Source organism: Centroberyx affinis, unplaced genomic scaffold, assembly GCF_046629955.1.
Source record: "Centroberyx affinis isolate AG114_WGS23_722 - 3 ecotype Tasmania unplaced genomic scaffold, CSIRO-AGI_Caff_v1 ptg006246l_1, whole genome shotgun sequence".
Lineage (NCBI taxonomy): Eukaryota > Metazoa > Chordata > Actinopteri > Beryciformes > Berycidae > Centroberyx > Centroberyx affinis.
Genome location: NW_027283178.1, coordinates 59,241 through 70,533, shown reverse-complemented (window position 1 = coordinate 70,533; position 11,293 = coordinate 59,241). Strand labels below are relative to the sequence as shown.

The 11,293-nt window shown below is 42.7% G+C and overlaps 1 protein-coding gene across 1 annotated transcript; it reads right to left on the bottom strand.

Annotated features, from left to right (window-relative positions):
* Positions 1-6,345: 6,345 nt before the first annotated feature.
* On the bottom strand, positions 6,346-7,794 carry pou4f3 (POU class 4 homeobox 3). The gene is made up of 2 exons (XM_071512345.1): positions 7,675-7,794; positions 6,346-7,287 (listed from the first exon to the last, which is right to left on the bottom strand). The coding sequence occupies exons 1-2, from the start codon at positions 7,792-7,794 to the stop codon at positions 6,346-6,348; spliced, it is 1,062 nt and encodes a 353-aa protein (XP_071368446.1).
* Between the last annotated feature and the right edge of the window lie 3,499 nt (positions 7,795-11,293).

Genomic DNA, 11,293 nt, shown 5'->3' with positions numbered 1-11,293 from the left:
TACTTTTTTCTTTCCCTCCTTTTTCCTCCCTTCCTTTGCTTCATTCATCCTCTCTTTCTTCCTCCTTCTGTTACTTCCTTCCATCCTTCCCTCCTTCCTTTCTTCCTTCCTTGATCCCTCCCACCCTCTGTTCCATCCTTCGTTCTTTCCATCTTCCCTTCCTTCCTTTCTTCCTTCCTTCCTTCCTTCCTCCCTTCCCTCTCTCCATTCCATCCTTCATCCTCTCTTTCCTTCCTTCCTCTCTTCTTTCTTTCATTTTTTTATTTCTTATTATATTTTATTATATTTTTATTTTATTATTATTATTTTTATTTTATTTTATTTTATTATTTTTCTCCACGTTTATGTTTATTGTATGCACCTCCATACCAAAGCAAATTCCTTGTACTGTGAAAACTTACTTGGCAATAAACTTGATTCTGATTCAGATTCAGATTTCCTCTCTCCCTTCCTTATATCATTTTCCCTTCCTTCCTTCAGCTCTTCCCCCCTCCCTCTCTCCCTCACCTCCTCCTCCTCCCATCCCTCCGTCCCTCTCTACCTTCCTCCGGTCCTCTGTCTCGGTACACTACAACCACATTTTCTTGGAGAGGATTATTATGTTCAGTAGACTGTATGGTGATTATACGTTCATATAGTTTAATCTGGCTTTCTGTGAAGGCCTGCTCCTGACCGGCTAAGTGCTTTGTAGGAAAAATCACGCCACAGTGAGTTATTTCTGGCTGGGTTAATCTTATTTCTCTGGGCACTTTGATAATGGAGAGGACCTGAATTATGAATGTGTGTATAATACCGTTCTTCAGGCCCGCTGAATGAATTAAGCAGGTGCCCATAACTGAGGTTCTGTGAGTGTCCTTAATATAATACCCTGCCCCCTCCTTCATCCCTCCATTTCTACCATCACATGTTGTATTTTTCAAATTAGGACAAAGTTAAGAAATACACTTTGGCAGTCAAGGAAAGTAAATAAAACATGGCAAAATAGCTTTTTCTCCAGTTAGAGTGCTATTAATGTACGCGGATAGACCACACAATAAACAGAATAGAGACATTCAGTCCACGATCTACCGCATGCCAGCACACACACACACACACACACACACACACACACGTCCCTTTCCATGGCTTACAATAGAGACGCGATCTCTCTCTATCTCTATCTCTCTCCCTGTGCTCACACCTCTTTGCTTTGTGTGTGTGTGTGTGTGTGTGTGTGTGTGTGTGTGTGTGTGTGCATCTCAATAGCCTCTGCATAATGCATGGTGTGGTAGTTATAGCAGACAGCTTGACCTCACACACTGACGATGAGACTCTAAACGTTCCTGAGTCGCAGCTCCAGAGAAGTTACCCAGCCGCTCGTCTCTGCACAGCCACTGCTTAATATCAGGAAAATAACTCTAGGTGTGTCTAGGTAACTCCTAGGTGTGTTTTGGATTCCAAGGGAATGTTGATATTTCATAACTTAGAAGTGTCTTTCTTACATGATAAATAAGTGATTTAATTTAGAACAGTTCAAGTTTTGCTTTACTTGCTTGGAAAGTCAATGAATAAATAGTTCTGTTTGTGTTGCATTTTGAAGTCATGGAAACAGACATTTTTGCCAACTGTAAACAAATTTATTAGTCATGTCTCATGACCAAGCAAGTAACTCCCGTCACTGTACTTGAGTAGCCTAGCTTCTTTGTGTGCTTCTACATGTTTTTGAGTTAGTAATTTTGCCTTTACTTAACTACATTTTAAATCACATCCATAACAGAGTACAAATGTTGTCGCTCTCTATAAGCATCATGAACTGGACCATCGTAAATTGGCCAATTGTGGAAACTGAGCGGTCAGTCAGTGCAGAAGAGAAGAGTAATCTGGGTTTACTTTGTTTACGCACTTTATTTTGTAATTTCCAAATTTTCAAATTAAAAAAATCTAGTTTGAACTCTGTCCTCTTGTCCTTTTAGAATTGCACGGGGAAGATCACATCTAACAACGTTCTCTTTTCTAAAAAGGTAACTCATTCATTATTAAATTAGCTACTTTCTACTTTTCCTTAAGTAGATTTTTACACGGGTACTTTTACTTCTACTTAAGTAAAGTATCAGCAAAGTAACAGTAGCCTACTTCTACTTGAGTAGGCCTTATAGTACTCTTTCCACCAGTGGTCATGACACTATTCTTTGCCTACCTGTGAATCTGTCCCATTTGACAATTGCTTCCCACGGCATGGGAAGCAATTGGCTGGAAGGCATTTTGCCCGTCTCTACAGCCACAAGAAGTTGCCCGTTTGCCATCACCTTAACAGAAATACACAAACTTGACAAATAATGTAAATTTACACACACACAGACACACACACACACACACAGACACACACCAGTAAGAGGAGGGAACAGAGGAGAGAATAGGAACAGATAGCAACAGATGGAAAGCATCTCCTGCTACACCTTTAAAAGGCATCTATCATCCTGGCCTCAAGTTTCCATAGAGTAACACAATCTGTGTTTATGTGTGTGTGTGTGTACAATGTGTGTGTTCATGCATATGTGTGTGTGCATATGTGTACCATCCATATGCCTTCTCGTGTGTGTGTGTGTGTATGTGTGTATGTGTGTGTGTACCCATGCCTGTGTGAATGTAGGTATGCGTGTGTACGTGTGTGCGCCCAGGCCTGTGTGCACATATGCGTGTGTGTGTGTGTGTGTGTGTGTGTGTGTGTGTGTGCACATATGCTGTGCAGGAAGTGAGCAGTTGGTCCTGAGCCTGCTTGGCAGATGATGATAATAGAAGGTGACTAATAGAGAGCGCAGAGGTAGCTCTCTTCCTCCGCTCTGGTCACATTCTCATTTGTTGCTACTGGCATTGGATGAATTATTGAGTTTGGGGTGTCTTGGCTCTGCCACTGGCCCTGCTACTCCACCCCCCCCCACCCCCCACCCCCCCTCGCATTCCCTCACTCTGCTCCCAGGGATGACAGCCACCCAGTGTGTATGTGTATGTGTGTGTGAGAGAGAGAGAGAGAGAGAGAGAGAGAAAGAGATAGAGACAGTGTGTATGTGCGTGCAGTTGACAGCAATTAAACACAGCTCTCATCCTCATTCTGTCAAAAATGGTCTTCCCTGCATGAAAACATCTCAAGCAAATGCACACACACACACTACATCTCTGTATTTCTCTCTCACACCCCTGCCCCCCTCCCTTTCTCTCTCTCTCTCTCTCTCTCTCTTTCCTCTTTCATTTTCACTCTCTCACCTGCTTACAGATACAATCCACACCTTTCTTTCATCTTTCATCAACTCTTTCATTCAACTTATTCAATGGCAGTTGGTTATAAAGCCATTTGCAAGCGGCTTGATAAACGGAGCCAAGAGGAATTCTCATATTAAAGATAATGCACAAATTGGCCCGCAGATCCAACACACCTCAATTATTGCATGAGAAAATGCAATATACCTTTCAGCTGCTGCTGAATAATTGAAGTGCCCCCAGTCGCCACATGCTGCTAACGCTCACAAGCCTTCAGCTCAACTTACCACAGAGTGAGTGCGTTATGATATCAATACGGGTATTACAAAGATCAATAATTCACACGGCGAAGCTCCTTTTTTAACCTTATATTTTACGTCAGATCCAACTCATTCAAGTCATTTCAACTCCTTCCTCTGCAGCGATATGTAATTATTTTAAATGCCAAAACGCATTGGAAAGCATGAAATGTTTTAAACGTTTCAAACAGCTAAAACAGTTTTGTCTAAATATGTCACAATATGAGAGAAATAGGAACGGCGGATATTAATGATGACAACAATAACCATATTTGCATTTCAATCTTGCCCTCCCGTTACAAAATAATCTTTAACACCATAAATTACTATAATTAATCACCTCTCAGCATCAAAGAGAATATTAATGAGTGCCAGAAATGTTTCTATGTAATTGCAAACTATTGATCCCCTGGCTAAAACAAGCCGCCAGAGACTCGGTCTCCCTGGGAAAATCACACAACCTCCGGTTATGTTGACTGCGCTCAGTGGGCGGATTCCGGTGGAACTTAGCCATAATCTTTTTATTTTCGGAAATGTTTTGTTGTTATCAAATATCATGCAGAGATTAGTCACATATTATGGCTAAAACACATTATGAATAAAATAAGTAAGAGTGGGCCTCGATTTACTGAATGCAATATGGGACTCACACTAAATTACGCGCAGAAATATCGAAATAGCGCATTTGGTTAACAAGTTAAGAGTCGAACTTATTTCAAACGGAATTATTTGAAATAATAATAGCCTAATATAAATGATAATTATTATTATAATTTCTTATATAAAGTAGTATCATTGGCCTACCTTTAATAACAAAAACGGAACAGATCACCGGTATAATAAAAGGTCATGAAAAATAAAATAAAAATAAATGAAGAAACGTTTGTGTCCAATAAAAAAAACCCGAAAAAAAACTTGCCGCGTTGTCCAGTTGTAAAATATTTTCACCTCCTTCCTCGGTTTACCTGTTTATCCAGAGTCTCTCTCTCTCTCTCTCTCTCTCTCTCTCTCCCTGGAGTCACAGTTCCCAGCCAGACTTCTACTCCCCAACTCCTCTGCATTACTCCTTACTTCGTTTTATACCAATATATAATTAATATTGCATCGTCATTACTTAATAATTTCAAACCCCGCGACATAACCCGGTGACATGAGGGCATCCATAATTAAAACTGAACTAATTAGAGGGGAAGGGGCCATTAGCACCATGTAAAAAACTCATATATTGCGCTCCACGGTGTGAAGCCCAGGCACTGAAAATGTATATTTTCTTATATCATACACTACAATACATATTTAATCCCATCAGAGGTTTGGGGATTCATGAATAAAACAATCGGCTGACTTCCCGTGAAACAAACAGTTTACAATGATTTTATCGCCCATTGGCGCATCTCAGCATGAGCAATCCAGTTTGTTATACATTTCATAACCTTTGAAACCTAACCTTTGCTCTTTTTGTATTATAGGCTACTGTCAATGCATTTTTATAATCACAGCCTTGATTCAAATAATAGTCTACCAGTGGATAAAGCGCATGCATGTTAGAAGAAAAACAATCCAGTCGCTGATTCAGAGATTTTTTGTTTTTAGAAAATAATCAATAATTTATTAAGTTTAAACTTCACACATTTTATCAAGTGAAATCCAAGAGTGAGGAAAAAAAATACTCAAAGTAGGTTTGGGTGTTATATATAATAGGCCTATACATATACCTGTAATACTCCAAAACATGTTCACATCAAAATACGCAATGTCTAAAATATAGCAGCAGCCTTCCAAAAGCCCCACGGATGTGCCTCATCATATGATGGTGTCATTTGTAAATAATTCAAGATAAACAGACTAGGTGCGTCGTTGACTGTGAGAAGTATTTTTTTTTTTACTGTACTTGTTCGTTTGCGCGTGAGTTATCATACAGTTCACGAAGATAGCACATTCATTTGCAAAAAAACAAACAAACTGTAGTGTTGCTTCAAAAAGGTGGGTGAGTTTTTGATCCCCTCGGCGGTGAACTCACATCCAGTCAGTCATCCAGTAGTCTACACTTATGTCACGGATCCAAAAAAAAAAAAAAACACTGTACAGTGCACAGACACATTGGTAGGTGAAAAAAGTCCCCAGATATGATGGTGAAGGCTTCAGAAATGCGAGCCAGTGATAAAAAGGTGGGTGAACTAAGACCTCCAGTCATAAGGCAAACAACCACCAATATAAACAAAATCTATTAATTACACAAAAGCATCAACTTGTGTTTTTGCTCCTTAAAAGACCCTATCCTCATACAACTTACATCAATCTGATACCACTTGTGAATTAACCTCGTCAAGGCTTAATGCCAGCCTAAAAAGGTGTAAACTCTATTAGAAAGGTGGTAAAATTAGTTAAGGTAGCCTATATAGCTACATCCCTGAATGTGTGGAAATGAGTTTGAGTGGATTTGATGACAATAAAAAAAAAAGCAGGATAGTCTGTGGAGCAATAGGATGCATCGTTTCCCTCATATTCAGTGAGTGAAGATGGGTGTGCAAGATACATGATAAAAAACATCAAAATAAACCTTCCCACAGAGCTTTAGCACAATAATTTATCAGTCCCATACTAACAACCAAATCGAAAATGTGCAACAACGAAGAGTGAGCGACACGAAAATCAACTTGAAACGAAAATGTAAATAAATACTACAAAGTCTTTTGAAGATAATCCCGGATGAGACGTGACGAGATGCTGATAAATCCCTGTTAGTTAGTTAGTAGGCTATTATTAATCACTCGATCAAAAATGTAGTATTTTATTCATGATGTGTTGAAACTCAATGCACCGCAGAGTATTTCATTCTTTTCTGTTTTTGCCGCTGGTTGCAAAACCACACTCGAACCACATTCTTTTTCAGGTCCAGTTTTTCGGCGATGGCCGCGATTTTTTCCGAGGAGGGCCGGGGCTGGATGGCGAAATAAGCCTCCAAGGAGCGCTTCTCCGGCGCGGCGATGGAGGTGCGCTTTCTTTTCCTCTCGTTCCCGTTGAAAAGGTCCGGCTTGCTGTTTTTCTCCCGGTAAGCAGCCTCGGCTTCCTCCAGCCAGGCCTGGAGAACCGGCTTGAGCGCTATCATGTTATTGTGGGACAAGGTGAGGGACTCGAACCTGCAGATGGTGCTCTGGCTCAGCGAGCCCACGCCGGGGATCTTCAGGTTGGCGAGCGCCGACCCGACGTCCGCCTGGGTCACGCCGAGCTTGATCCGCCTCTGCTTGAACCTCTCCGCGAAGGCTTCCAGCTCCCTCGGATCCGACTCCACGTCGTTGACGCACGCCATGCCGCCGTGGACGGACAGGGAGTGCGGGTGCGCCATGGTGGCCATCGCCTGGTGCAGCTGCCCCATGGTCTGTAGGTGGTGGTGGGGGTGCTGGTGGTGGTGCGCCGGCGCGGTCATCCCGGGAGGCTCCGGAGCCCCCATCCCGGTCACGGCCAGGCTGGAGGAGAGGTGGTCCAGGAGATCCCCGGCCTCCAGGGTCTGTCCGAGGTGGTGGTGGTGGTGGTGGTGGGAGGCGATGGTGGAGGGGACGTGGGAGATGGGCACGGTGGTGGAGGAAGAAGAGGAGGAGGCTGAGGTGCAGGGGACACTGCTCATGGTATGGTAAGTCACGTCTGGTTTGAACGGGTGACTCTTGCCGTGAGAGACAATGCTGTCAGCAGCCGCCAGAGCCTCTGCCCGTGCCAGCAGGCTCTCATCAAAGCCTCCGAATATATTGCCCTGCAGCTGCAAGCAAGAGTGCGCATATTGGAGTCAGTGGGGAATTCTGTCAGGCGGCTCAGGATCTAAAAAACATTTTCCAAAGGCAAGCAGCGCCGAGGAGAGGAGAGAACCCTCCTCAAAGCGCAGGTCATAAAAATTAATATGAAAGCAAGAGCATTGCTTGAATAGACATGTGGATGAGAGAGAGAGAGGGGAGGAGAAGGGGTGGGGGGGGTGGGGGGGGTGGGGGGGGGGAGAGGAGAAACACAGAGAGGGGGAGAGAGAGAGAGGGAGCGGATAGGAAAGAACAAAGTCCTGTCAAATCAACTTTACAGACATTTCCAGTGTGATATTTCTTCCCTCCTTTCACCCAGTATTCTCCACAACCATTCTCCCCCGACCTGAACGTACCTGCGGGGCGGGCAGACAGACTCTGCGCATGCCCTCCGAGCCCGAGTTCAGGCCGGGATACTTGGGCTCGTGCAGGGCCGGGTGCATGGAGAAATGCTGCTTTCCGTTCATGGTCATCATCCTCCTCCCTGCACGCGGCTCGCAAGCAGCAGTGTGGCCCCTGACATAAAGCCGGGCAGCGGACAGCTAGAGAGCTCCTCTCCTCTCCTTCACCAGACTGAGCTATTAACATTGGCAGCGCCTCCCGGCATCCCACTCTCCCTCTTCCTCCCCTCCTCCCTCTCTTTCAGCCGCCCTCCTCCCTCTTGCTCCCTCCCTCCACCCCACCTGCTCCTGTACTCAACTTACAAGTTGCCAAGCGTGGCCTCCGTGCGCAAGCGTGGAATGGCTTTGTGGAGAAATAACCCTCACCAAGAAAATCACTATAATATTCCTATGATGTTCCTATAGGAACTTACAGTGTGTCAGTGAGTTTATTGTGACCGTATCGTGTGGTATTTTTAATCTCCTATGGTAGTCTATTAATATAGGATTTTATGTGTATTTTTGTTACCTATTGTAGCAGTAAGTTAAACGTTTTTTCTGTGATATTTGTTTGGTATCCTTCCAAAAATAGTTATAAGATTACTATAGATCGTTTTCGTGAGGTAAAGTTTAGTTTAGCCTATATGAATATTGATTAGCAGGGTGTGAGGCGAGATTTTGGAGCCCACTTGGCGGCCCTGTGGATAGCTTGGCCACCTATAGCGCCTGTCTTGTACTTTGTTCTGTGACCCAGGATGTCAGAGTTCATATCAAATCATGATGTCAGAGTTGTATCGCCTGTATTGGTGGCACCGCTGGTGTTTACACTCTCTTAAAAACAGGAGTTATTTTTAACTCATCCAAACAAACGCACATCTCGTGTTACTTTTTAATACATGTGTTAAAGATGTTATCAATGCATGCTGCGTTGGTCAGTAACATAAGACGTTTTGCAGCCAAGTTCATTAGTGTTGAACATGGTCGATCTGTTAGAGTAGAATTTTAGTAGAGTGTAAAACACATGAGAATTAGATCGAAGACATATTTTCTCTCGTGATATATTCTAACATGCTTCAAAAATATAACCATGTACTGAGTATTTCCACGGTGTGTTTCCATTGCATGCAGAGCCTGACTTCAGCACCATGGACAGCGCAGGAGGAAACTAAAGACCAAAACTTGCACTCGACATCATTGGGAGTATAAATAAATAAATTAAATAAAAAATAAAAATAGAACAGACAAAGGGAATAATAAATGAACACAGAAACATACCGTGTGATTTGACAACCTGGGCCTGTTCAGACATTACAGCCGTCAAAATAACACAGGCTAAATAGGCCTATAGGTAAGCAGAGCTAATTTTCAAACCTTTGAAAATGCAAAAATAACTAAAATAAAATCTCGTACGCCAGGAAAATATGGCGTAGAACCAGTTTTATTTATTAATTTTATTGTTTTACTGCTACAAACGTTTTGCATAGCCTTCCACTGGAAACAATGAAATACCCCAAACTTGGAGATTATTTAGGGTCAACAAACATTTCAGATGGACCCGATGGGTTGATCCAAAGGTTTTGTTAATCTAAAATCACAATTACCTTGATACTTGTTATTCTATAACATATATCTACCATAAAACTGAACTTTGATATATCTTTTGTAAACTTGAAGCATCAATATAATCTTACACCCTCGCCACAATAAAAACATGGATAGATAGATATAGGCCTAAATAATCAGAAAAAAAATGAATAAATGAATAAAAAATAAAAGCCTTAACAAGTAGGCCTATGAATTTAATTTCTGCTTCAAACTGTGTATCTCGGGCCTGTAGGCCTACTGCCCAGTTGACCCGGGGCCCTGGCCTGGCCTGGCCTGGCCTCCTCTATCCCCGGGCTCCTTTACAGACTTCTCATGTGGCCGCCTGGTTAAAACTCATGAAGCCGGGGCGGACGGGCCGAAAGAGGAGCCAGGCGGGCGGAGGCGGACCGATGACACAGCGGGTCCATCCGATCCTGCCGGCCACCTCTCCGGTTCCCCAGACCCTGAATAATTTAGCAGCGCGGTGGCAGGCATCCATTACCACGTTGGCATGTTCTTATTCATTATACAGATTAAAACAGCCAAGATCTTTTCTCACCATGCAAACCTGTTGCAGGCTGGGGAGCCAGACTTTACTGGCAGACCTGGATCTATAGGGGAGGGTCACCCTAAACTCTCTTTACCCACCGAGGTCACCCTTTTTAGGCTGACATAAGCATAGCCTAGTCTATGTTCATGACGTAAATTCCTTCGCAAGCAGGCTATCAAACTGATGAAGTTAGGCTATATGAAGGTAGGGTATTTTAGGCATAACCTAATAAATACTAAAATGTAGGGCCTAATTGTTTTTTGTTTAGAATGGTGTTGTTTGTCCTATGATAAGCAGACTGGAGGTCATAGTTAACCTACTTTTTATAGGCCTATACCATTGTGCATAGTCTAATTAATTAAGCAATATCACACGAGTGCTGATGTACAGTAACAGCTCGACTTCGAGTGTGATATTACTTTCATAGGCCTACAATAGTTAGGCTATATAAACAAAGCTTTATCAAGTCCTAGTAGGCTAATGGTAATTTGAGACAACAGATTATGATTTTTGTTCTTTTCTCCGCCAACAAAAACAGTTCCCTCAGTTCCACTACCAGGTGTTGCCAATTAGCCTAATAAACTGTTTATACAATTAGAACACCTGTCAGGCGGAGTGATACCTATAGCTAGTAAAACGTCCCAGTGCTGTTATCTCCAATATCAAGCCGCACTCATGGAATGCCTCCTCCTGTCCAATCAAATTACTCGTCCGAAACTATTGTATAAATGTGAAATTATTCAATCCCGACCATAGACTACTCAATAGCCTTTATAAAATCAATTTTGAGAGCCCAAATTTGGCAACTTGGTTTGGTCGCATGGACTCCATCTAAGGAGACCAGAGAAATGTAGCCTAGTTTTTTTTTTTTTTTTTTTTTAAACCATTCATCATCCCTTTTAAGATGTTGCCCTGAATAAGGCATGAAGTCCTTTTCTCACCCTCACCTCGGTCTTCCCTTCACTCCATTTTTTTTTCTTTTTACTTCTTAATAACTGTTCTATAGCCGGGCCTATTCATAATTTAGTGGTCATTGTGGAATGTTTACGACTTTGTCATCTGTGTGCATTCGCATCCAGAAGATTGCATCTGACATGTTTTATGGATTTGTTTGTGCCCAAATGTGACAGCGCTCTTCTCTTCTCCCCCCGTCTGGCCTGCACAGGCTTCACTTCAAATGACCCAGCTGCTGTTCAGTGTTCACTCCTTTACCTGGTGAGGAGGACTGTAATGATAGACTATCTTGAATTTCTGCGATAATATCAGTCATCAGGCTACTAGCCTATTGGTAGGCCTACTGCAAACTACTAGCCTAGCCTACTACTACGCTACTAGCATACTTCTAAGTCCTTACCTCCTCTAAATATAGGCCTTATATTGAAATGGAATTATCCCCAAACTAGGCTTATCTCACCACTCATTAAATTTGTTTTTGCCCTAATTAGCTAGCTAGCCGTGGTC